This window comes from Stigmatopora argus, chromosome 7, assembly GCF_051989625.1.
Source record: "Stigmatopora argus isolate UIUO_Sarg chromosome 7, RoL_Sarg_1.0, whole genome shotgun sequence".
Taxonomy (NCBI): domain Eukaryota; kingdom Metazoa; phylum Chordata; class Actinopteri; order Syngnathiformes; family Syngnathidae; genus Stigmatopora; species Stigmatopora argus.
Window position 1 is genome coordinate 13,525,610 of NC_135393.1, and position 26,181 is coordinate 13,551,790.

A 26,181-nucleotide genomic window follows, 5' to 3' on the forward strand; every position below is an offset into this window, starting at 1 on the left:
AGGATGGGGAGGAGGAGGAGGAGGAGGGGTTGACAACAGATCAGGTTAACGCGCTCTACTGCACCAGCAAATAACTCACTGGGTTAAAAAGTAGTGTTGCACCCGATTCCTGGCTGAAAAGTTTTGCTTTAATATTGTTTTTTTCCCCCCGTCCTTTGAATATTATTATTTTTTGCTTACTTAAATGTAAAGTCATTTGCAATCATGGGTGGGTCCGACATTGCTTAACTCAATAACTGTGTTTTAAAGTCGAATTCATTAGATTTGGTAGGGTTGGTAGCGGATGAACATTCAGAATCGTCATATGTTGAATTAAAACTTTTATTAATTGCATTAGTGTTGCTTTTTGTGGAATTAAACATCCAAACATTTGTCAACAAGAATGCATATATATTTCAGTATCTTATGTAATGTTATTTTCATAACTGCAAAGCTATTGGCTAACTATAAATTGTCATTTACAAAGTCTTCATTTCATCCAGATCGGATGGTGTGGAAAAATGAGATTTAATAATAAGTAAAAAACTTTCCAAAAGGCAGTAAAAGCAAAGTACATGTTTAATAAAAATAAACTCTTAAAGCATTTTTGTGGGTAAACCACTCAAAATATATACATGCGTGTTATAAAAGATAATCCAAAAGAAGTTTTAAATCATTGTTTCATCTTTCTTTTCAGGTTCCTTCTCGGTGAGGTGGGCTCTGCTTTAACAACAATTTCTTGTCCTGGTTCAGTTTTTGTCGGAAGAGAAGAGGCCGGATCCGGAGCGAGCGGGGATCGAACTTTAAGCCGCTTTGAAGGTGAGCTCTGGTGAGCGGACGGGCAGCTGTGCTGGTTCAAACACGAGGAGCAGAGCGGATTGGTTGGGAGGCAAACCTGCTGTCCAAAACCTACAAGCAGCCAGTTAATCTCACTCCATAGATCCCTGTAGCCAACATAAAGCGATCAACACAAGACAATTAAAAACAGGTCATTGTCATTTCTATTTGGATACTGGATTTTCAGACAATCTAAGTCACACCTGAGAATTAGCATTAGCCAATGAAAGGGAAAAAAATATCAGTTGAATGTGCACTATGTGGATAAAAAATAACTTTTTTTTCATAGGCTAAAAAAGTTCAACAGAAGCTGTTGGCGGTCTGAGTTGAAAAAAAAAATACAAACATAAGTTCCAGGCATAACCAAACTCAAAAAATATATATGTAGTCCATAAAATACGGTACTACTATATGTTCCTGATAGCCTAAAAACGCTACAGTTATCATTACATATTCTATGTTTTTGTTGACGGTGATTCCTAAACAGTAAAGGGAATTAACAGACTAAAAAAGATTTTCAAGTTTTTATCAGGGCCATGACATAATTGACCTGGGTAACCACTCTTGCAGGGCTTTGCGTGTTGCCTCTGGGTTCTTGGTGGGCTTCTTGAGCCAACCCAGCCTGTTTGAGATCCGATACACATGCGTGTCAACGCCTGTAAACAGAAATTAAATTGATCTTGATTGGAACTTGATTTGAAACTTATTTCCCTTTCTTAGGCCGTGTTCCTACCTATACCCGACACCTGGTCCCAGGCGATATCCATAGCCAAGTGAGCCATTTTGGGTCCAACCCCTGGCAGACGGATGAGCCCTTCCACGCTGTCTGGGATGTCGCCTCCATAATCATTCGCAAGCTTAGCTGCTGTCATCTTCAGGAATTTGACCTTGTTCTACAGAGAAATAGTCATTTCATGTAGATATCGTCTTTTCTGACCACTTTTCTAACATGGATTTGGTGGCGTTACCCTCCAGAAGCCAACCGGGTAGATGAGCTTTCCTAGAGTGTCATCATCAGTAGACAAGAGTTTTTCTGCCGTGCAGCCATGAGCTCTCAGCTTTTGCATGGCAGCTGCTGTTATCTGGTCTTTGGTCTGACTGGACAGCATCAGGGACACCAAAATCTGGAAGCGTCTCACCTGTGCGACATGAAATGAAACATATTTTTTTTCAGAAGAACTGAGTTCCACTCGAGTTTTTTTATACATCAGTATGTGATAGATATAGTGTATGAATGCACCTACTTTAGCAGGGGCCTCGGTGTCATAGCATTTCTCTGCTCCCATGTTATCCACAGGTGCATCACGGCTGCTCCTCATCTCACGAATATGTTCTAACTGTTCCTTCCAGTCAGGAGGGTGCCAGAGCTCCATCTTTGCCGGCGAACCACATTTGTCATATTCTACTTTGATTTGTTTTTGTCTGCGGCGATGTGAAGATAAAGGTGGGTCCTCTGCTTCTGGTTTTGGCTGAATAATGGGCAACTGGAGGAGGTCCTGACGATTATCTGAACAGAGACAATGGGGAACTTTGATTTTTTGTATTTTACTCCTTACAGTAGAGATGAGTGATTTTAAGTTTTTACCTGTTGTTGACAGGGAAGGAGTTTGCTGGGAGATGGTTGCCTCCTCCTCTTCTACCTTGACGGCCACCGAGGAGGAACTGCTGGCATCCGCGGCCATTCGTCTGGATAGCAAAGAGGCTGGAGCTGTGCAACGGGTAAGACTTACACCCTTCCGTTTAATAAATGCCATGTTTTGGAAGTAAGGAGATGTCATCGTGAAACACAAAACTGCATTCCACATGCTCCTGCAGAAGAAAACATGGACAGGCAGGTAACTAAAGTCAGTGTGGTGTTTGCGGTGGTGGGATAAGTGAAAACTCTTCGTTAAAATAAACGATAAAAAAAACAAATTTGCGGTGGAGTAACCTTTTTATTGTGTTAATTTATTTAATGTTGGAAAATTTGTTAAGATCGGCGTAAATATAATGCTGGACTACAGATGCCTGTCAGTAAACAGCCACTATCCGGAAACCAGAGTCGTTATCGCTCGTCGGCCATCTTGTGTCGGGGTAATTGGATGAATTGTAAAAATATAGAATAATTTAGCGAATAATTAAGATTTAAAAAAAATGTAAAAATACGTTTTCAGTTCATTCAGTTTGTCATAAACCAAAATAGTTATTGGACCCGTCAAAAACTCAGCAAGTCAAGAGTACTATAGAAGGGAAAAACATTAATTTTACATTCCGGTGCGGTGGGGCCCACCAGGGAAAGTTCTCCGAGGTAAGATGGCCGCCAGTTACTTACGCCGTCGCCTCCACTTTGGCGACTACGGTCTAGCCTTACATAGATTAAGGTAAAGAGTTTTACTATATTAAAACGAGCGATACAACGAGACGCACACACAAGTCTCCTCCTAATGGAGCGTGTGATAACGTTATTCGGGGCCTGATGACGTTTTTTTTTTACACTAATTTAATGAGTTAGGACAGATCTCGGCGCTGCATTTTGACGTAATTCGTCTTCAACTGCTGGATTCGCAGGTTGCACACCCCGAATTGGAAGCCACCGTGTGCTGCTGGGCGTCTTTAACGATCAGCCAATGTCCCGATTTAGCCAGCGTTTCTCTAACTGCAGAGGGACGAAACTGACTGAAAGACACAAAAGGACGGACGTTTTGTAAGGTAAGGGGAGTTGTTTACCACACAAGGAATGCTCGTGTCCTGCAATCAGTGATCAAGCTGGCTGGTCAACAGCGCCATGATGTAGTAGAAATGTTTGATCCTTTCTTATTGCTAAATGCTAACTCAAAACAATGTCATTTTTCTAAAAACAGACGTTAAAGGGTTTGATTTCGTGAAACAGAGAAACGCTATTGCAATCAATCCAGCGGATTTCGCGTTTTCGTGGTCAAATAAGCGGACGCTCAAAATAGTCCGCCCGCTTAGTCCAAGCATTACGGTAATTCCATTCAAAACAGAAGAGTGGCGACGCAGTGGTGACTTCTGTGTGTTCTTAGCGCTTTAAACCCTCAAAAATACTTTCAACCGTCAAAATAATAGCACCGTGTAGCTCACAATTTAAAAAATGAAATAAAGTAAATCCATTATAAAACACACTTCACTCCACAAGTACAATATTATGTGGATCCCCCTGAATGTTTTTTTTGTGTGATACTGCAACTGAAAATAAAGATTATTTTCATTATTTCAAGACAATGTGTCAATCCTAGCAGTACACACACTCAAAATTATGCAATGTCACAGATTAAATTTGGAGAAGATTGGAAATAAAGTTGCTACATGGGTATTTTGTAATGATTGCACTTCCCATTTTTCACCAAGATTTTTTCGTAGTTCCCAAGCAAGGTGGGTCAATCCTAGTAGGTGACCTCTCTCCCTACTCACCTAATCAAAATTATGCAATTTCACAGATTAAATTTGGAGAAAATGTAAATGAAAGTTGCTGCATGCATACTTAGTTCATGGTTGCACTTCCCATTTTTGTGGTCCTGTGAATCAAGATTTTTCTATAGTTCTCAGGCAAGGTGTGTCAATCCTAGTCGGTGAGCTCTCTCACTATTCACCTACTCCAAATTACTAGGTCATTTTACAGATTAAATTTGGTTAAATCTGTATTTTTGTTGTATGTGCACTTTGTGGTGAAGCTTTAAATCTCATAATACTTGTTTAATGACAATAAAAGCATTCAATTCAATTAAAGAAAACTTAGTACTCAAACCTCACAGGCTAAACTTGTTTATTTTCTCTTCACAGCTTTCCATTGTAACCGGTGAACCTTGATTTGTTAAATGATGAATAAACAACCAAGCAAAGAAAGCCTTAAAGACAAGGTGAAGGGGATATTTGGACTGGGACCGCAACGTCCGCCCAGCAAGCAAAGTGACCACAAACCATCAGAGTTTATCATTACATCTGATATCATAAAGGTATGGCGTAAACATTGTTCAAAAATGCACAATCATCATGATCTGTGGTTTGCATGAGGAACAAGGAGGGAATGCTTGGCAATCTGTACTCTTCAAAACAACAAAACAACAGAAAAAGCCGCTGACTCAGTTTTGAAATGATTTCTAAAAATGTCCTTATTTTGTTTTCCTAAGACCTCAGACTCTCGACAGTTGGAAAGAAAAAAAAAGCATAAACTAGAGCTGGGCGATATGACAAAAATTGTTATCACGATAATGTTTTTTTAAACAAGTTTTAGATTTTTGCAACTTTTTTAGAACATTTAGATAAAATGGAGAAACACCTTGATATCAAGTAAGAAAAATATTACAGGCTGTCCTCAAATGAGGACAGTGCGTTAGGGACATTTTCAATAAACCTGCTCTTTGTGCTCAGGTATTTACAATGCATTTAGAAAAATAAAACGCCAGGGACAATTCACTTGGATTTTTTAGTGGGTCAGCTCGGTGTTGTCCTGCATCTCATAATCACCTTTTTGGGCCGCGTTATTGTCCTTTTGCGTTCATGCTTCATGTTAGCCTCTATTGCTAACATGTCAAAACATCCTATTCTTCTCCTGAGCATTATCATTGACAAAAAAAAATCACAATAATTATCGTTTTTGTTTTATTGCCAAGCTCTAGCATACCCCTTTCTGAATCTACTTTTTTTACGTTCTCCAACTTTTGTTTTTCAGGAACTCCTGCCTGAATGTGGCCTAAGCAACCGTATTCGCACAATGAATCACATTTGTGATCTTGCCAAAACCAAAAAGTTTGAAGAAGTGAGTGCCCCAATCCTGTGGAGAATGCTTGTAAATAATTATAATAATGTTTATGTTTCAAAGCATGCAGTAGAAGCTGTGTGGAAATCTGTGGAGGACATGCTGACACAGGAACAACCTCCGGAGGCCAGACATGCTGCCCTTCAGCTTCTTAGGGCTATCATACAGGGACAGGTTGAGCCATTTAACATAGTAAATCAATTATTTTCACATGTCAACAGATCCATTTCCAAAGATGCATTGTTTCTTTTTGAAGGGTGAGCGACTGGGGCCCCTGAGAGCTTACTTTTTCAAGGTGATCAGAGACTACCAACCATGCAATGAAGAGCTTTCTGACAGACTGGAGGTCTTCAAGGCCTTAACTGAGAATGGGAAAGACATTACATACCTTGAGGAAGACATAGGTAAAAGAGATGGAAAAGGGGTCTTTGTCATATTGCTTTTAGAAAAGCAATTGAAGTCATTATTTTTGTCTTTTTCCTTAGCTTCCTTTGTGCTGTTGTGGATGAACATAGGTCTCACCTCTGACTTTCTCCATGTTCTTGTCAACTTGGTGAAATTCAACAGTTGCTACTTGGACCAAAATGTCTCCATCATGGTCCAGTGAGTCGGACAGCCAATGTTAATAGAGTGCAAAAATCTTGTAAGGGGCTACGATTGTGATTTTTATCTCTTTTCTGCAGGAAAATTTGCCTTCTTTGCAACAGAACAACCTCTTCAACTGACATTGAGGTTGGTTTGGTTTAACCTATTTCAATTGTCCACTATCCATCTATTTTGTTTGAAAGTGGTACTAGCAATTTCTACAGTGCTATGTTCACCTTTCTGGGCAATGAAATCCCTCACTGACAGTTCAATTCTGATCTGGTGTTTCATTCAGGTGGCTCTGCAGGTTCTTGATGCAGTGGTGTGTTACAACTGTCTTCCCTCAGACTCTCTGGGTGTTTTCATCATCACACTGTGTCGTACAGTCAATGTCAAAGAGTTTTGTGAATCCTGCTGGAAGGTCGGTCGAAATGCAAATGAAGGCTCTTAGCTTAATGACAAAATGATCAACTGTCTCTTCGTATCGTTTTCCCATGTTTCTACTGCTACACCAGTTGATGAGGAAGGTTTTGGGGACTCACCTTGGACACAGTGCTATTTACACAATGTGCCGCATAATGGAAGAGAGGTACTGTTACTATTTCGTCCCTTTTAAACATGACAATTGTCTTGAGTGTGACTCTTTCTTTGGAATTCATTTTAACCTACCTTCATGTCCAACAGGGTGTACACGGAAGATGCGCCGTTGTTAAGAGGAGCCGTGTTCTTTGTTGGAATGGCGCTGTGGGGAGCACACAGGCTCCCCGCACTCAAAAACACCCCCACGCTGGTTTTGCCTTCTTTTTACAAGGTGAAATCTATGTAAATCTTGACCTAATTTCACATATGTGCACAAAATACAACCTTTTTAAGATTGGTCACTTTATTCCATAATCCTTTCTAAAATACTGTATTTTCCAGACTTAAATCTTATTTTTTTGGATAGTTTTCCAGGTGCATTTTTTTTCTTCCCACACCACTACATCCAGAGTTTGTGGATTTGTTCAAAAGTGATACTAAAGAAGAGAACTTTAATCATTTTGGTTGTAATTTAGAGTAAAATTAAGAATAGGAAAATAAGTTAAGTTTTGTTTACGCTATACAAACCAGAATAACTGTTATGTTACCTTAACAGACATTTAGTATGTTGTTCACCATTTTCTTGTAACCATAATTTATAAAATATAATATCCAACCATAAATGTGACTTATTCTCCAGTACGACTTATCCTTCTCTATTTTCATCTTTATTATGCTTTTTTGGCTTGTGGGATATAAACTCCTGTATCGCTTGTAGTCTTGAGAAATACAGTAATAGGTCTAATATTTTAACCGATTTTGGCATGACAAATACGGCAAGATGTATTTGAATTTTTTGTTTGTTTTTCCTCTACTCCGAAGGCCATGTCATGTGCCAACGAGGTGGTTTCCTATGAAATCGTCCTCTCTATCACTCGACTAATCAGGAAATATGGCAAGGAGCTGCAAGTTGTTACCTGGGATATTCTACTCGGCATCATAGAACGGCTCTTACAGCAAATTCAGGTATATACACATGCCAATCTCCTCAGTACAAAGTTATCTTGTTTTATCTGAACCGTCTCGATTGTCCTTCTAGGCAATAGGCAGCGCTGAATTGAAGGCCATCGTTTATGAGCTGCTGACAACTATAGAAGAACTATATGAGCAGAATGGTTACCATGGTTCCACAGAGAAGTTTTTCAGCCTGGTGGAGAAATGTGCTGACAAAAGACCTGTTAGTCTTTTGCCGTCTACCATCCTAAAGACAGCTCTTATTTTCTATCTACAGTGTCCCTCATTTTCTTACTTTATCTTCTATGTTTTTTTGAAAGGATGCCTCGGTGCTGACCCTCATATCGTACAGGGCCCAGTCCATTCAGCCCGCGAAAGATGGTTGGATTCAGAGCCTTCACTGGCTCATGGAGAAATTCTTCAGGTGAAATTATATTCACTGATATTCGAGCGTGCTCCAATTTTCAAGTCTTATAACACACCTTGAAGTTGTTTGATAATGTATTTCCGTTTCTTTTCTCCCTAAAAGGAATGAGAGCCGCAGTGTGATCAGAATCAAAGTTCTTCACATCCTGTCTTTTGTTTTAAGCACCAACCGTCAATTGTATGAGGTATTTACTGGGTATTCATTTTAAGTCTTGAAAATGAGGCCTACGAATGTGAAGAAAATTAAATTAAATTGTATAAAAACATATATACAGTCGCACCTCTTCTTACGAAATTAATTGGTTCCTTTTTTCATAAGTTGAAAATTTCGTAAGTAGAGCAGTACTTTATATGTAAATACTTTAATTCGTGGGCGGCCCGGCGGATGAGTGGTTAGCGCGTCGGCCTCACACTGGGGGAACTGGGTTCAAATCCAGGTTGGTCCAACTCCCCGGGCCTGCATGGGTTTTCTCCGGGTACTCCGGTTTCCTCCTACATTCCAAAGAAATGCATGGTAGGCTGATTGGACACTCTAAATTGCCCCTAGGTATGAGTCTGAGCGTGAACGCTTGTTTGTCTCCTTGTGCCCTGCGATTGGCTGGCCACCAATTCAGGGTGTCCCCCGCCTCTGGCCTGAAGTCAGCTGGGATAGCCTCCAGCATCCCCCGCGACCCTAGTGAGGATAAAGCGGTTCAGAAAAAGAGATGAGATAAGACTCTAATTCATTCTAAACCCTTAAAAATTCACCAGTGTCCCAATTTTGTAGGAAAAGTGTGAAGACACACAAAAATGAGAGAAAATGATCATAAAATTAAATAAATGTTTAAATCAGAAAGCTAATTAAAAGGGATATTTCTGTTTCTTTTATTTTTTCAGGATGAGCTGATAGAAATGGTAGTGATCCCTCTGCTCGGTGGTATCGCTGATGATCGAGACCCAGCTGTAAGAAAACAAGCTACACAGCTTTTGGTGGACTTGGCTGAGGGCTGCAACACCCACCACTTCACTAGCCTATTGGATATTATTGAGCGGGTACGAGCACATTAAATAAGGTCAACTGAACTCTAATTCAATATAAACTCTTCTGATTGCTGTTTTTTTAAGGTCGCCAGTCGTTCTCTGGTGTGTCCTGGACCGTTGGAAATTTCAGATAGAGAGCACACAGCAGAATCTCCATTGGAGGATGTCAGGACTGCAATTTTGGGACTACTTGAGATTCTTCAGGTAGAACCTCTGTTTAAATTGAAAGGAATGCAATGAACTTTGGTAAAACTAGGTAAAAAAAATATGCAAGATGCAAATCAGTGAATTTAATTCTTTTTGGTTTAAAAAAAACGTGCTACTTGTTTCTTAGAGAACTACCATATTTATCTTTTCTCTTTGCTTATAACATTAACAATAGTATGATTTTAATGTCCCCCCACTAGAGCAAACTTTACAGTTTGCCAGCCAGCCACGCAACTCGTGTTTATGAGTTACTCATCGGCCATCTGCAGCTCCACTACAAAAACAAGTACTCTTCTTTGATTGCTTCAAGTATCAGACTGCAGGTAAGTGGAGTAACTGCATCAACCACAATCAGTTCAGTTAACTTCCTTAATTTAAAAAAAACTGTTTTATTTGTATTTTTTATTATACATGTAGATTTTCGATTTCTTCCTGAGGATGCGAGCAGACTCTCTTCATCGTGTTGGTTTCCCCAACAAAGATGGTGCCATGAGGTTTAGCCCTTATTGCTATTGTGATATAGGGTTAGTACACATGCATGCACACTTACTTAAGTGATTCACTGATTTTAATTTCATAATGTAATTTTCAACGTTCAACCATTCAGGGAGCCTGAAAAAAGAACCAATGAAAAGAAGTCGACGGGTCCAACATCTCCTCCTGCAAGTGGTCCACCTCCTCCCACTGCTGCGCCTTCTGTCACCGCAACAATACGTTCTGCCTACCTGCCCTACTCAACAGCTTTCAATGTGATACTGCAATGCCTGAAGATGGTACACATCTTTATGTTCTAATATTTTCTCTTAGAAAGAAATGTAATATGAAATGAGTGACTTTTCTCTACTCCTTTAAAGGCACAGATAGCACGTAAATCATGTCCATCTAGGCTGAAAGACTCTGGTTTACCAAGTTTAGAGGGAGCAAAGAATGTTTTTTTCCTGATTTGTGATATTGGAGAAAAACTTCAATAAAAGCCAGTATTTCCTGGAAGTGTTTGTCCGATGCCCAATAAATGCTGGTACTATTTTAGCAAATTAAATGCAAGTATCCTGGATCGCCCACCCTCCTTGTCACATCAGTAGAATGCATTATGTGCATGGGTATAACTGACATCACAAAATGGCTGCGTTTCAAAGCGGTGCCATTTTTTGGGTTGTTTTCTCCTTTATCAGATAAGAAATTCACTATCTGCAGACGTAGTCCTACTCGTTTTCTGGCCCATTGAATATTAGATGATCAATGATAAATATGATTTTGTTTGAATTTTGCAGGAAACGGACTGGAAGGTGCTGAAATTGGTCTTGGAGAAGTTGCAATGGACGCTGCAATACAAAGTTTTGCTGCTAACCTCACCGTGCAACTTAGACCAGCTTTGTTCCACTCTCTGCTTCATGGTAACCATATTATCTGTCTCTTGAAAGTCTCTTGTTTGCAACAGAGATCAGCATTGCTTCCTCTGCTTGTAGGTGACAGACCGGCTGATTTCAGAACGTTTGAAGAAGATCCCGGACGGATTTTCAAGAACAGATGTTCAGCTGGCGGTGGTTCCTGCCCTAACAGCTATCACTTCCTACCACACCTATCTGGAACAATCCAGACAAGTATAAACCACAACCACTCTAGAAATAGACCACAATTAGAACAATATTTGACCACCTTATTCTTGCAGAGTTAAAGCCAACTCGACTTTAGGAAAACATTTATTTTTTTGCTAAAAATACACACAAACCAAGTTTCTTGCAGATCCTTGAAAACTCCAGAAATTTAATTATTTCAAACAATAAGGGCTTAATTGTCTTAAATCAAATTTTCAAAAGTTTAAGAAAATGTGAACACGTGTAATATGATTTTTATGTAAGTTTAAAATCTGAAAATTATTTGCTAACGTTTGTCAATGTTTTAAAAAAGTTACCGGTTTATTGTCTTGGCAACAATTGTGCACTTTACAAGCACAATTCCTGCATCCATTTGTACAACATGTATTTCCATTGACAACTAAAACGTCCAATTAATTTTGACTGCAAAGGGCCAATCAATATGACTTGCCAGTCAAAATTAATTGGCTTACAAAGTATTGTGATATCATTAAGATTTCCTTCTTTCTATTACAGAGAGAGTTGGTTCAGTGTCTTGAGACTGGCCTTATCTACCGCTGTGCCAAGCAGTGTGTAGTGGCTCTCACTATGTGCACGGTGGAGATGCCGGACATTATGATCAAGCTGCTGCCTGCTCTTATTGTCAAGCTCACCCACATCTCTGCAACAGTTGCCATGGCATCTCCAATGCTCGAGTTTCTTTCAAGTGAGTCCTAGAAACATATCTTTTTTTTTTAACCACTGTTTCAGTGGACAGTTCAGTTCATTTTTGGTGAAAAAGAAGCCCAAATAAATAATTTCCCTGTTTTGTTCCTTCTTTCCCATAGCTTTGGTGCGTCTTCCTCACCTTTATGCCAACTTTGTTGCTGAGCAATATGTTAGCGTCTTCGCTATCTCGCTCCCGTACACTAACCCGTCCAAGTAAGTACTCGCAAAGATGCAACAACTCCAATTATCAGCTCTAAAAACACTTCACTATTTACTATACACACTATTTGCCCATTTCCCTCAGGTACAACCAGTACATCGTGTCTCTTGCCCATCACGTGATTGCAATGTGGTTCATTCGCTGCCGACTCCCCTTCCGAAAAGATTTTGTTCAGTACATCACAAAGGTAAATTATTAGAACCTACAATTTAACTGTTCAAGTATCACGACAGGGAAAAGGTGTAATGCTTTCCTCAATGTTGTATTTCATATATTGTCTTTTAGATGAATTGCTCAAATTTCCTTTTTGTTTAAATTGATTTATTTATCTATTTATTTTTTTCGTTTCCGAAGGGTTTGCGTTCCAATGCCTTGCTGCCATTCGATGACGGTCACGAGCAGAGTTCTTTTCGTGCCCGAAGCACAAGTCTCAATGAAAGACCCAAAAGGTAAAGAATGAATTCAAGCGCGCTAGTGTGGACGTAACTCGCGAGGAGGAAGAAACACCATGCACTGTTATAAAAAGAGATTTTGATTGCCAAGGTAACACTCTTGGCATTTAGAATGAATACTATGGTTGCCATGGTGATCTTTTCGTCTGTTATTTGACACGTTTTTTGAATTGAAAAAAAAAAAGATTATTTTTCCCTAAACATAGCAAATTATTTTCTCAGATTATTAGTGTACAGCGGATGGACAATCTAGCATTGACATCCATTGTAGCATAATTGCATGAAAATACATTATTTGGGTGTTTTTGTTGTCTTGTCCATCACAAATATTTTGCAAATGTAGAATTCATTATCATGTTGAAAGATCAATTTCCCCCCCACCCTTAGTTCTACATCATGCCATGTCATGACGTACAGAGAAATAGTTTCTCACACACAGAGATGAGGAAACTTTCTAAGCAAGAAGCTTATCAAGTATCTGCCTTTTTCCTCCTTTCTTGTTTCCTTATTATTTTAGCCTTGGTCCTTTTTTTCTCTAGCCCATTTTGAAACTTGGGGGTAAAAGTTTTTTAGGGTGAAAGGCTGAACAGAAAGGTGTAAGGGTAGTGACACACCTCAATAAAATAGGCGTTTATTTTTACAAACAATAAAATATATTTAAAAAATAATCAGCTATTCAACAAGGGAAATAAACCGCATCATTATCTCACTCATCCAGTTCTCTTTAGTCTCGTGCTGATGACATTATGTAAGATCTATATGTGATATTCATTTTTCAATAGAGCACAAATCATAATTTGAACTACTGTACAGATTGACACCAAAGTGACAGAATTAGTTACAGGATTCTGCGTATATTCGTCAGATCATAAAAACAACGGATTTCATCAAGGATGTGTCTCGCACATCTGTATATTGTCAAAATAGCCCCCAAAAAGATATTAAAATGTTAGCACAATCAACTGTTTAATTTTTAAACGGATAAACAATAATGACACTTATCTTATATCTTTTGAATGGTGGGTTTCTCAAGATATAGATTTAAATGTAGTCATCATTCCACAACAATCATTCCGGGGGCTCCTTTTGTCTCTGTAGTTTAGAATCTCTGATTTGTTTTTCTTGTGCTGAAGCTTCCTCCTTGTCCGTCTTTTTACTGTCCAGATCTTTCGCTTCATTGTGTAATATAATGTTAATTTTGTTCCTCTCCTGAATTCTTTTATTTGCGGCTATTTTCATTTCCAAAAAAATGACTGTTTTCCCCCCTTCTGCCGTAGTTTGTTTTTCCATTGAATTGATCTTTATCTCTCAGTTCAGTTATACGCTGTCCTGTAATCTATTTCATAATGTTCAACTGCTGTTAATTTTCACCCTGTTATGTTTTTTCTTTCAATTTTTCATTTGGCACCTCCCCTGCCTCCTGCAAATGGGCGCTGTGTTGCGGTTGTGGTTTTGGGGGCTGCTCGCTCCATCCTGGAATCCTTCCACGTGTCCCCCCCCCGCTCCTCCCCGCTCCCCTCCTGCGACCTTTGCCCCCTTTGACGTTGCGTGCCCCCTGTAAATCCCCCTCTGTGTCCGGTGTGTGCTGCTGGCTCACATGCTCACGTTGCAATGGCGCCGCCGGGGTGAAACGTCATCACACACACCACCGTCCCATCACCCCGAAACCACCTCGATGTTGACTACCCACCGCCACCGTAACCTCCACCCATTCCCATTCCTTTTTTTCGACCCCTTCGCCGTGGTACCCATCACTGCCCAGTCTTCGGGCGGCAAAAGTGGCAAAGGCGGCAGCGGTGGTAGCCAATAACAGCAGCTCTCCAGTTAAAGAGCTGAGGGACCTGTCAGCCATGGATGCGTTCCGATCCCGCAGCATCAGTGTCTCCGATCACGCGGTCCGCAGGTTAGAGAGCCCTCTGGGTAAACAAACTACAAAAACAACAACAACAACTACCAAACTTGATTTTTTTTTCCTCCATGGGATGGTTGGTGGGGTGTTTGGTCATTGTCATGCTGTCGGGTGGGATTTTATCACCAATGACACCTGGAATGGGTGCTGCATGCTAGAATTGGTGTCAAACGTTTGTTTGTCTGTCACGTGCTGCCATCATGCACTCGCTGTTGTAGATTTTGTTGCCGTGATTCATTTTATTTTGCATGCCACAGTGTTTTAAAGACCACCATGGACTGATGTCCATGTTTTTCTGTTCTGATTTCGTTTTGCTCGTTTCCTTTGCTTGGTGTGACGCTGCCTGGGTTTGATTGGCTTATTAACAATGAATGGCTGGAGAGTGTGGAGAAGCTTGCATACCCAACGTGAGCTTAAAATTTCTGGGCTTGTTAGTACCCACTGCAATGCGCTTTCTTCCTGATTGGATCACTGGATCGGTGATGGGAACAGTAGCAGTTAAATGGTCTTCTTTGTCTGCTGGACATGTTGCTCGGCATTTTTACATCACTCACTTCACAAAGATGGACTTTGCTGCTATGACCAATCTCCTCAAGTGGTGTTTTGGGAGTAGATGGGCTGAATCTGTGATACGATTTGATGGCAAACTAGTATACAAATTCAAATGGCTACACAGTCTCACTTGCGGCCTTTCTATTCTTTTGCCTTCAATGCTCAGCTATTGTTTGTTTGACAGCTTTTGTGTGCGTACGATCTACATTGCAGTTGTCCTTTGCTGATCAACAGGTTATAGTAATGCCTTTCTTGTTAAAAAATAACAGAAAATAGTAGGTTACTGTAAAATTGGCTTCATAGGCACAACTGCAATGTTGGTTTGTTTTTTATTTTATAGCCTATTACCTCTGTTGAATATTTGGAACTTAATAGTTTTAACATCTCGGCACTAAATTGCTGCATGATCGCGCTCATTTCACCCTTATTTGGCATTTCGGGTGCATAATATAAAGGGAAATTTAGTCAATCATATAAGCAGAGTCAAGGTAAGTGCGTGCTGTCTAAACATTTAATTTGCTTCATTTGATCTCAGACCTTTGCATGACTTTATTGGAGAATTTCCATTAAATCTTAAAAAGATAATGAAATACTAAAACTGACTTTAAAATAAGCGCCACTGATTAGTAATGTCCAGTCAAAATTGACAGTATTAAAACTCTTTTCTATTTATTTTTTTTAGCCAATTCTATGTTGAGGCTTGCAAATAATACATGTCACTTTCCAGCATGGGTCTGTCTGCTTTTGCTTTTGTTGGTGACGATACAAGCGTGCTTGTGCTGTGTCCCCATAATGCACGTATTACTTGCATGTGTTTGTTTCCATAAATAATTAGAATTAAATTCTGACGTCGTGTGACTTCCTCTGATTGTATTTCTGCTTTTCTCTCGTTTTTCTGTCTTATTGTTGTGTCCCCTAGGATGCAAACCTCCACGACTACTTGCAGTCTGGGTTCAGCTGATGAAAATGCAGTAACTCAAGCAGACGAGGGCCTGAAAACGGTCCACTTGGAGCTCACCGAGACATGTCTGGACATGATGGCTCGATATGTCTTTTCCAACTTCTCAGCTCTGCCAAAAAGGTAAGTGAACAATGTTTTTCCAGTCTCATGTTTTAAACTCGAATATGTGGTTACTGGTTTTGCACAATTAGAACTCGTCATATATTTCTGAATATTAAAAAAAAACATTTACTGTATTTTCACGACTATAAGGCGCACCGCATTATAAGGCGCACCCTCAATGAATGACACATTTTAATTTTTTTTCCATATATAAAGCACACTGGATTATAAGGTGCCCTGTCTTTTGGAGAAAATTTAAGACTTAAGTGCGCTTTATAGTCGTGAAAATACGGTACTCATTATTCACCTAAGTTGGAAATCAGTCATAGTTTCTGAATACAGTTGGACAGATAGACGGAGTTGAAGATTATTATGGTCGGGTGGATTTTTTTTCTTCCCCCCCAATTTTTCAAAGATTTTGAATTTCTTCTTAGATCTCCAATTGCAGAGTTCCTCTTGGCAGGCGGTCGCAGCATGACATGGCTCGTGGGCAATAAGCTAGTGACCATCACCACCAGCGGAGGAGTTCGCACGCATGCACTGCTCGGCCTGGACATGGCCGATCGACTGGGGGGAGGCGAAATGACCAGGTGGGACACTTGGTCACTGTTGAAATGAATCATTTGTTTTAGCGTAGTTTTGCTTGGTTTTAGTGATTCCTCTGTTCACCAGCAGGTCTGACCCATCCCTGCACACCCGGATAACAAAGGAGGCACCAGCCAAACTGGAGTCCCAGTCAAGTCAGCAGCAAAGCAGAGCCACACGCATACGTGTCCGCTCCATGTCGGGTAATATTTCCATTCCAATGGCGATGATTAATTTTGTTTTCATAGATAGACTCAGTTACGTATGGTACAGTAATTTGCAAAGCTTGAATTTAGACAAACAGACTCATTTGGCTTGTTAATATTGTTTTGACTTGCATCGCAGTTTTTTGAGGCAGCTCTTATTATGTATCAGGTGGTCACGCTCTTCGCGCCGGTCCCGCCCAAAGTCTAAGCCCACTGGTGTCACCCTCTGAGGGGGAGTTAGCAGCTCAGTTGTCACCCTCTTCCGCTGCCACGCTGGATGGCCTCAGTCCTCCCTCATCCACTTCTGCCACCACGCCGGCACCCCCGCCACTCAAGGACAACCCCGGTCTGGCTGAGTTTGTTCCCATTCTCACACAGGGCTGGGCTGAGATCTTCATTCGTAGACCATCTGGTATGTAGAAAATTCAAACTAAAATTGTATGCCTGTGTGCAAACGTAACATATTTTAAATTGTGTGTTGTTTATTAAATTCATAACCATTACTGTAGAAAAGCCGAGAAAGTCATTATTTGTTTAAGATGTTAATAATTGAATGTAATGTCTGTTTCCATCCATCTTCTCAGGCAACACAAGCTGGTTAATGTGCCTGGAGAACCCGCCGAGTCCCTTCTCCTCCGAGGTCCGAAACATGCCCCTGCAGGAGCTCTCCACTGTCCTGATGGCGATGGAGGGAGTGAAAGAACCTGCTTCTCGGACAGTCAGTGCTCCTGCTAGCACAGCTACTCCTGCGCCTGCCGAGTCCTTTAGCCAAACGCACAGTGGTGCCGGAGGGAAGCCTCACTTGATCCAGCGCTCCAACACAGGTGAGTGTGACATGTTCTATTTAATATCTAGGGAGGGCACTAAAGTCTGTTTTTGTCAACGATTAATTCTCGACATTATCAATGTAATCATCATTGCACCTGTATGTTTACTTTAAAAAAATATTTTTAAAGCTGAATGTAAAAAAATGGGGCATATTTTTGTTTACATTTGAATTGGGCTCAAATCAAGATTTTGCTCCTTTTAACAATGTAGTTATTTCGGTCCATGGATTTTAATGAATTTGTGTTTATATAGTGCTCAAGAATATAAAATTGAATGGAAATATAAAGCAAATTTCTGATAGAATGTAGCAACAAAAAATATTTAAGAAAGTATATGTATGTGTATATATACATAATATAGCTCATTATCTTCACCCTGGCTTTTTTAAACTTTGCTGTACAAGTTGCTATTTTTTTAATCATTTGTATGCACATCAATTACTAAAAGTGCATGTGTGGACTTTTAACTTATGTCATCTACAAAAAGCGGACATGATCAGAATTTTCTGGGCATGTCAATTTTTTTCATAGGTGCCTTAGTGATGCCGTTTTTTCTGTTTCAAATGGCATTTTCCTTATTTGCCATTGTACCCTCACTTTTCAGAATTCCCCCCCTCCTTTTTTAGATCTTTTCCGCAGTTGTTATGATGGCTTTGTTTGTCTTGTTTGTCCACCATCATCACTGTGCTGGTTTGTGATTGACTTATGTGGCATCCTGCCTGCAGTGAGCGGCTCTCTCTGGTTTCTGGGTCAGGGCAGTGCACCCCTAGGCCCTCCGGCCCATAACAGGTTGTACAGGAGCATTTCCTGGGCAGGTACCGTCCCTCCCATGTTTGCCCCCCCCCTCCCTTATGCACACACCTACACACATACACGTTCCACCCTCCAGAAAAGAGATTCTCAGTAACTGCAAAATACAACTAACTAAAATGAGTACTTCTGTCATCAATAAAGTGCTTATGTATTCACTTTCTTGCAGAGGCCTATTGGATCTTTAATCGAATACGGATTCTTAGATGTAACAAATTCCACATGATTAAGGTTGAATAATATTTTCCAGATTTTGAAGGGGAATGTATCACGGTTAGCTAAGGGAGTGCTTATAGTCAGTTTTACTCATTTAGAGTCAAGAAAGTGAATACATGTATTTTATTGAGATCGACAGTACTTTAGGAGAAAAGGATGGCTCCATATTTGTACTAGTGGGGCAACATCTGATTACCAATTTGCCCTCTCTTCATTTCCAAGCAGAGAGTGGCACTTCACCCATTCCAATGAATCATCCGTCTTCCCCCATGATTGATTTTCCTTGCTAAGCCTTTTCTAACAATAAGTGTAAACTCACCCTTTATCCCCTGAGGGTGTCAACAGAAATGCCCAGACCTCATAGATGTTATACATTGGTTAGCGAGTGAAGACAATTATTTTCACAGTTGCAGTGTAGGGGGGTCAGAAATTGCGTTTGATCTTCTCTTTGTTTTATCTGGATCTGCGGGATTGCACGGCCTGGTCTGGGCTGCTGTTGCACTAGGTTTGGGTTGGAATAACCAGGAAACTATTACATGCATGCACCTTTTTAGGGTTGGGCGGTTATCATTTTGTTTCGTTAATCTATGTAAAACATTTCAAGGCAACTCGACATTGACATTCTCGGTTGTCTGACGCGTCTTTTGTTAGACTTCGTAATGCATATTCATTTAGAGTTCATTTCAATGGGGATTATTGGTTTGAGGGACTTCAGTTGGAATGGAACAAATAAAAAAAAAAATAGGTGCATTAGTCACCGGATGCCTTTTTTATTCCTAACATTGGAGCAATAAAGTCAGAAATTGGTAAAATTGGTTTCAACTGTTTAATGACCAACTCTGGCTCGAGTACTGCGTTTTGCTTTTACTACATAATTGCAATCGGGCGTACATGATGTATTTATACCGCCCAAGCCTAGTGGTTTAAGGTGAATCAAATCCATGTCTGTGATGAAAAGATCATTAATGCCTGTTTGTTTGCGGATCATTGCTCCTTAGGATTACATGAATGATCTACATGGCTTTTTTTATTTGCATGTGTGTGTGTGTTTCTCAGCTTTTTGAGTTGAAGCCATGTGATTGAGTTAGCCTGTTAATGATGTAGTTAGCAGGTGATGTGTGTTAGACATAAAATTGCTTACTGACAGCTATGGTGATTGTTGATGATACTAACACGTGGTTTGTGAGGAGCAAGCTGTTTTATTGGTCTATTGTGAACTACTCACATTTGTTTGCTATTGTGTCCTGCTATAGACTCTGTAGTGGTGATGGAAGAAGGCTCAGGGGTCACAGCTGCACAGTCCCCATCTGACTGGCTGGAATGTGAGGAGTTTGAGCCCGCGCCGGCTGACCCCATCTTCATTTCTGCTGATAAATTCTCAAAAGCTCCGCCTTCTGGAACTCTCAGTCGGGTTAGTATCTCAAAGATGAAACTGTAAGGTAGGGGTTCTCAGTTGAAGTCATTGAAAATATGTTGCACTTTGCCCTCCAAGTCCTCCTCGTCCTCCTCCAGTCAAGATGAAGAAAAGTCCACATTAGAAGAAGTGAGTGAGGGAGCAATTCCCATTGATCAAGCTCCTCTGGGGCTCTCCACCCCTGGCAGCCAGGAACTCCTCTTCCAAGGCAGCCATCAGTCCCAGGGTCATGGACTCAACAAGTCCAGCTCCTCACCAGAGCTTCAAACCTTATCAGAAGCCTTCTCCAAAGTGAACCTGGAGTCCGAGACTGCTATTGGGGATGCCGCCCAGTCCAGAGTGCCTTCAGAAACCAAAGCCCAGCTGCTTACTGAGAGGGAGAGTGCAGGAGGAGACCTCAGCGGAATCATAACACCGAATCCAATGACCGATGCCTCTTCAACGGGGCCTCCTCAAAGCGGAGGCGCAAGAATGAAGTTGGAGTTCCCACCGACCGGACCCCAACCGGGACCCATCTCACCCGGTGGGGGTCACCGACCACGGGGTCACACCATCTCGGTATCGGCGCCCTCTTCCCGGCGAGAAAGGAGGACCGAGAGAGATTCTTACCAGAGCAGATCCGGGCCTAGCAACGCTGAAAAGATGTCTGGGCTCAGTCCGAGGTATTACGTATTACAAACACGGACGCCTAAGAATGTTTATCACAAAACTTACCTTGGAATAATGATGAAAGCATTCATGAATCTGTTTGTCCATAATGTTGGTTCCTTAAACTTTTTTTGTCTTGTGCCTATTTTAGCTTTGTATTCCTCCAGCTGTACCATTCACCTTTCTTTGGGAATGAAGCTAACAAGCCACTGCTGCTGCCTAAAACCCAGGTCACTGTCTCACAACTGAGTTTCTTTTCTTGTAGGCTTTGATGAAAAGTTAACGTGTATGTTCTTTGTCTGAAGGTCATTGATCGTGCTGTGAAGGTTCTGGACCAAATGCCTCCTTATGACACCCACAAGATTGGCGTGATCTTTGTCGGAGCGGGCCAGGTGAGATGGAAAAAAGATATACGCTTTAAACGTTGAAATGTTGGATTGTGGTAGAATTTCATGATGAAAAGTACCATAAGTCGCACGAGCCAAAGAATGCACAATAAAAGGGAGAAGAAAATATAAGTCGCACTGGAGTATAAGATGCATTTTTTTAGTAATAGTAAAATAGGGAACAACAAACAAAATAGACACATAGTTAACATTTGTAGACTACTATAGCCCTTTTATTTTATAATTCTAAGACGTATTAGGCTCCGTTGAGAATTAATGGCCAGGTCAGCCAAACTGGAAAAAGTACGACTTTTAGTGCTGAAATTTTGGTCATTTTCAAGGCGCAAAATGTGTAACTCGACGTCTTCTTTTGAAGGTTAACAATGAGGTGGCCATCCTATCCAACGAATACGGATCAAATCGCTACGCAGCCTTCCTCACGGGACTGGGAAAATTAATCCACTTGAAGGACTGCGACCCCGACCAGATCTTCTTGGGGGGCCTCGATCAGTACGGCGATGACGGCGAGTTCACTTACTGCTGGCATGATGACATCATGCAAGGTGTACAATTATTTATGGAACTGACTTTTTTTGCTTTTTATGGGCAGCACAAAAAATGATTTTCTTTGTCCCTAGCTATCTTCCATATCGCCACATTGATGCCAAACAGAGAGAGTGACAAGGGCTGCTGCAACAAGAAGCGACACATCGGCAATGATTTTGTCATGGTGGTTTACAATGATTCTGACGAGGAGTATAAACTGGGCACCATAAAGGTAGTCTTTACGCTTTGATTCCAGATGAACTGCAGGAATATAGGCACTCCTTTGACACAACTGATACAATACACTTAGGAATGGCACTTTGTAAATCCAAGCGTTTTTGTTACTTTTTCTTTTCGGTATACGACTCCTTATCTTACTGTAGTTTTATCAAATCAAAAGCCGTTAGATTTTTAGGGTTAAAGCTGAAGCTGGCTTGTAAAATGAACAGTAAACAATAGTATAGCATAAAGTGTATACACAAACACACACACACACACACACACACACACGTATATAAAATATATATGCATCCACTTTTTTTCAACAGCAGCATTGCTTTATTTTTACTGCTTTCTCTCTTTTTAGGGTCAGTTTAACTTTGTGGAGGTGATCATAAAACCACTGGATTACGAATGTAACCTAGTGTCCCTGCAGTGTCGTAAAGGTGAGGCAAGCGTGTCTCTCTCCTCCTGATTGTTGAAGTTGTCACCTCACTTTTGCTTGCCTTTCAGATCTGGAGGGCTTAGTCGATACAAGCGTGTCCAAAATAGTCTCCGACGGCAACCTCCCGCTATTAGTCAGACAGATGGCTCTACACGCCAATGTGAGTTTAAGTCGCACTTGTCGTTTGCCATCGCCGTTTCAGAAATTGAGAATTTCTTGGTCTGTGTAGATGGCTTCCTTGGTGCATCAGTACAGAGCCAACCCTTCAGACGCGTACGCCTCAAAGTGGCTGGCGAGGTTGCGGCACATTAAGAGGATCAGGACAAGGGTAAGTAGGAAGAGTCAAACACGCCATTAGCAAAGATTGAAAGGTCCATCTTGTGCTTCTTCAGGCTCAGGAAGACATTCAGTCCCGCGCAACTCCCGGCATCTCTCTGACTCAGGGTCATGCGCAGCAAAACAAATCGTTCCAGCAGAGCAACAGCACGTCGTCCAACCCGGAGAGCACGGGCCAGCGTAAAAGGCTGGTTTCCACCGTCGACGACTTCACCGATTTTGTGTGATTCCGCGTAGGTGGCAAGAACCAATCCAGGTAGATTTCAATACGTAGACTTTGACTGAAATTGATTACCAATGCGCCAACTTCATATTAAAAAACTTTCCTGAGTGTTCAAATGGTGAACAGAAAAATTTGTGCATTTAACCCTAAATATTGCCTCTCAGCATCCAAGATGAATCGAGGCCTAAAAAATCGCCTTTTGTATAATTAATAATGATTTGATTACTGTAAACTGCAAGAAAAGATAAATACTACATTTTTAGAGAAAAAGAAATTCACAAAGCAAATAATGTCCTTACAATACATAATTTTTCAAACATATACAATGCTTAAAACCCAAAGTAGTTTTCACAAAATCTCTAAGGCAACTGAATAATTAGTTACTGATTCATGAGAGCTCATTTACTGTTGCGCTGTTTATTCAACATTGTCAAGTGCAAAAGCATGAAAATTTACCACAATTGCCAAATACAGATGGGATAAAAACAAGCATTTTGACACATCGCGAACAGTTTTACACAAGATGCTTTGTTGGAGACAGATTAGGGAAACAAAATAAAACATAAGTGAGTAGACATGAAGTTTTCAGCGTCGAACCACTTGATTCAATGTCGTTAGCTTAACCCTTGTGCTTGAACTGACCCATTATAATTGAAAGACGATAATGTTTTGACCCATAAAAAGCTAAAACAAATATATACACAGTGAAGCACCGAGATATACAGACATAAGCAAGTTTGTAAAAAATAGTTTTCATGAAATCTTTGTGAGATTTTATGTGGCAGGAAAAGACACAGGCTGAAAACAAGCCTCTGCAACACATTTGGACTCGCTTCAATACTTTGTTGATCAAGTGCTGTTATTCCACATTTCAATACTGTTTTAAATTCCTTTTCCATTTGACCCAACAAAAAAATATGGGTGATTTCCCTGAGATTTGCCCACTGGACACAGAAAGTACTTTGGTTGAATGACAAAAAAAGCAACTGCTTTAAAACTGTTAATACTCCCTACATTTTCTATGACATTAAAACAAGTGTAAAGTTGATGAGTTCAATATGTAGCCTTGGATATCAGCTCCGTTTGACAGTAAAGTGCTAAGTACAAAACAAAAGAATTATTAACATAGTGAGTCATAAATGCTGCAAAAAAAGCTTTGGCGATTTCATAGTTTGGCAACAGTATAAGTAAAGTTTTCTGTAATGTATTCCATACCAAACATACCAGAAAAAACACAACACATTTAAAAAAAAAAGTGCATTTACATTACAAACAAAAGAAAAACCCATACTGATCATTTTAGCTTCATGGTGGGTCAACTTGTAAATAAATACAAGTAGTACAAAATACCTTGTTTTCAACTTACATTGACCTTCTTTCAACTGCAAACTTTTCTCTCCCTGCATCTGCTGTGACATCACTTCCTGTGCTTTTCCATTGTGGCGACTGTTTGCCTCGCATGCAAATTTGGGGTGAAAAACATTTGGATTCCGGACGGGTCACGAGTACCCCAAGTAGTAAAATTGGACTGATTACATATGCAAAATATGTACACACTACATAGCAAAAAAAGTCTTTCTTTTAATTGTTGGTCCTCAGGTGAGCACGGTCCTGTGCTTCTGTCAGGGACCACCAGGGTCACCCGGAGTGGGGACGTGGGAAAAAACCGACGATAGCGGTTTCACGGATAGCATCCGAGTCGGTGACCTGCACCGTGTTAGATGGAATTCAACGCCGATCTCAGTGCGAGGTTTAGAGAGGAAGCTTTGGGTGACAAAACCGGCTGCCCCCCCGCTGCCCTCTCGTCCTTAACCCCACTGTTCCCTGTCACGTGGCCCCTCCTTAGTTGGGGTGCACCTTGTTTTTAAGTGGCGGAGGCTTGCGTTTTCGCTTGTGCGTAGGGATGGTCGTGGTGTGGGCTGGATGGTTGAACAGGCTGGAGGATGGGAGGGGCTCTTTTTCGGCAGGGGGATGCTCCCTGCCCGTGGGGTTATGTGGAGGGTCCGTACTCCATTTTGGAGGATGGGAATGGGGAAAGGAAACGTTGGCTGGCGACGTGGGAATGTCGGAGGGGGTTGTTGCCAGCGGGGTGTGGCTGGACTGAGGTGAGGAGGGGGATGCAAGTGTCGCCTTGGGATTGGCTGAGTCTCCACACTCTGTTGAAATTTGACTTGTCTCCTTTCTTTTGGCCTTCTTGCCCACTTTGTGCTTATTTTTGCCGCTCTTCCTCTCTTTGCGCGCACCCTTTTCACTCTGTCCTTTCTCCCGTGCGCTGGCTCGGTGTGGCTGTTTCCTCTGCGCTCGCTCTAGTTGGCATTCCATATGAAATACATCCTCGGTGGTGATGGTGACGCGATCCAGCTGTTGCAGCAGGGCGTCAAAGGTGGGCAGCAGTCTCTTGAGAGAGGCCTCGGTTTCCGCTCTCTCCCTCCAGCCCGCCGTCGCCCTGGCCGCGCCCGGGCCGAGAGCCAAGCCGAGGCCCGGGCCTACGCCGGGAGCTTCGGTGAGGCTGCAGGGACTGGACGAGGCCGGGCACCAGGATGCCTCGGAGCCTCCGTCCACGCTGTCCGGGGTGGACGGGGAGTCGGGGCGGTCCAGCGGAGGTAAACACAGAGACTTGCAGTCGCTGGTTGACGAGGAACGAGACGGGGGCAGTTCCATTCCTTCGAAACGAACCTTGTGACGAAACTACGACAATATCGCAGGGAAAAGTGTGTCACATTACATTTACTTGTGAATCAAATCAATATTCCCCTTTAAAATGAACTGAAATGCAATGACATTGTTAAAGGACATTGTATTCCTCAATGTTCGATTGCCTTTTAAATGACCTACGTAAAGAATACAGCACAGTTTGAGTAAATGTACCTGTCTTGAGACATGTAAAACTCTAAAAAACAACCTAAAAATATTTTTATATACTTTCTCTCTGAAAGAACAGTTCCATTCTCATAGTAATTTGTAATAATGAAATGTTCCATTCCTATCTCTTATAAGTGTGTGAACATCAGTTTTAGTAAACATACAGGGTGTCCCAAAATGTTCACCACCAACTACAAAACAAATTAGCACTTGGCACCAAAAATATGAAGAAAAGGCCTGGAATGTGGTTTTACACACTTGCTCTTATAACACTCTTCCGAGGACTAGACTAGACATCACCAACCTGCTCTACTGTCTCAGCAGTCTCAAAATTATTGGCCTACGAAATAGGGTCAAACATTTTGGAACACCCTGTATTTGTGGGCCAAACTTAATGAAAAATGTGCAAGAAACAGATAAAAGTTGGGTTTTGCTAAAATTATAGGTGCTGCTCAAATAAATCAGAACTCATGTCCTAGTTGGCCTTACGGTAACATAAAAGCTCAAAGCACCTGTTATTCCCAGGCAGGCTCCCATCCAAATAGTAACCAGGCACGACCCTGCTTAACTTCAGATGTTTTCAAGGTATTGTGCCGCAAGGCCAACAAGGACATGA

General features: G+C 41.2%; 3 protein-coding genes across 15 annotated transcripts in view; 1 reads left to right on the forward strand and 2 right to left on the reverse strand.

Moving 5' to 3' along the window:
- Nucleotides 1-303: 303 nt before the first annotated feature.
- Nucleotides 304-3,802, reverse strand: nthl1 (nth-like DNA glycosylase 1). 4 transcript variants are annotated; one of them, XM_077605647.1, is made up of 7 exons: nt 3,523-3,802; nt 2,402-2,625; nt 2,061-2,323; nt 1,785-1,955; nt 1,550-1,709; nt 1,367-1,472; nt 304-923 (listed from the first exon to the last, which is right to left on the reverse strand). In XM_077605647.1, the coding sequence occupies exons 2-7, from the start codon at nt 2,619-2,621 to the stop codon at nt 653-655; spliced, it is 1,191 nt and encodes a 396-aa protein (XP_077461773.1). In that variant the 5' UTR covers nt 2,622-2,625; nt 3,523-3,802; the 3' UTR covers nt 304-652. The 4 variants fall into 4 exon arrangements, with proteins under 4 accessions (XP_077461773.1, XP_077461774.1, XP_077461772.1 ...); XM_077605648.1 differs by lacking the exon at nt 3,523-3,802 and adding an exon at nt 3,086-3,496; XM_077605646.1 differs by lacking the exon at nt 3,523-3,802 and adding an exon at nt 3,064-3,169.
- On the forward strand, nt 2,389-23,987 carry tsc2 (TSC complex subunit 2). 8 transcript variants are annotated; one of them, XM_077605639.1, is made up of 43 exons: nt 2,389-2,535; nt 3,364-3,504; nt 4,597-4,769; nt 5,486-5,572; nt 5,636-5,746; nt 5,829-5,976; nt 6,058-6,175; nt 6,256-6,304; nt 6,453-6,578; nt 6,673-6,746; nt 6,842-6,968; nt 7,559-7,702; nt 7,776-7,913; nt 8,011-8,114; nt 8,220-8,301; nt 8,993-9,148; nt 9,221-9,340; nt 9,544-9,666; nt 9,761-9,867; nt 9,951-10,116; nt 10,615-10,737; nt 10,810-10,944; nt 11,455-11,644; nt 11,766-11,859; nt 11,951-12,053; nt 12,221-12,315; nt 14,081-14,221; nt 15,699-15,860; nt 16,277-16,432; nt 16,515-16,630; nt 16,803-17,045; nt 17,218-17,457; nt 18,186-18,275; nt 19,740-19,897; nt 19,979-20,562; nt 20,700-20,778; nt 20,854-20,940; nt 21,311-21,497; nt 21,573-21,712; nt 22,067-22,145; nt 22,213-22,304; nt 22,374-22,472; nt 22,537-23,987. In XM_077605639.1, the coding sequence occupies exons 3-43, from the start codon at nt 4,632-4,634 to the stop codon at nt 22,705-22,707; spliced, it is 5,682 nt and encodes a 1,893-aa protein (XP_077461765.1). In that variant the 5' UTR covers nt 2,389-2,535; nt 3,364-3,504; nt 4,597-4,631; the 3' UTR covers nt 22,708-23,987. The 8 variants fall into 8 exon arrangements, with proteins under 8 accessions (XP_077461765.1, XP_077461764.1, XP_077461766.1 ...); XM_077605638.1 differs by having other exon boundaries at nt 2,496-2,651; XM_077605640.1 differs by lacking the exon at nt 2,389-2,535 and adding an exon at nt 3,120-3,176.
- pkd1a (polycystic kidney disease 1a) overlaps nt 23,100-26,181 on the reverse strand; it is a 51,727-nt gene continuing 48,645 nt past the window's right edge. For all 3 annotated transcript variants that reach the window (XM_077605636.1, XM_077605637.1, XM_077605635.1), the window contains one exon: nt 23,100-25,391. In XM_077605636.1, the coding sequence (XP_077461762.1) occupies nt 24,546-25,391 (846 nt within the window). In that variant the 3' untranslated portion in view covers nt 23,100-24,545. The remainder of the gene's footprint in view (nt 25,392-26,181) is intronic.

What these genes read in the sequence shown, in the direction of transcription:
- nthl1 (XM_077605646.1), bottom strand. An exon ending in TCCTTCCCTGTCAACAACAG is followed by an intron (nt 2,324 to 2,401) that starts GTAAAAACTTAA and finishes GTCTCTGTTCAG; the next exon opens with ATAATCGTCAGGACCTCCTC. An exon ending in GGACCAGGTGTCGGGTATAG is followed by an intron (nt 1,473 to 1,549) that starts GTAGGAACACGG and finishes TTCTGTTTACAG; the next exon opens with GCGTTGACACGCATGTGTAT.
- tsc2 (XM_077605639.1), top strand. Translation starts at nt 4,632, where the DNA reads ATGATGAATAAACAACCAAGCAAAGAAAGCCTTAAAGACAAGGTGAAG. An exon ending in TTTGTGAATCCTGCTGGAAG is followed by an intron (nt 6,579 to 6,672) that starts GTCGGTCGAAAT and finishes CTGCTACACCAG; the next exon opens with TTGATGAGGAAGGTTTTGGG. An exon ending in ATCTGGAACAATCCAGACAA is followed by an intron (nt 10,945 to 11,454) that starts GTATAAACCACA and finishes TTTCTATTACAG; the next exon opens with AGAGAGTTGGTTCAGTGTCT.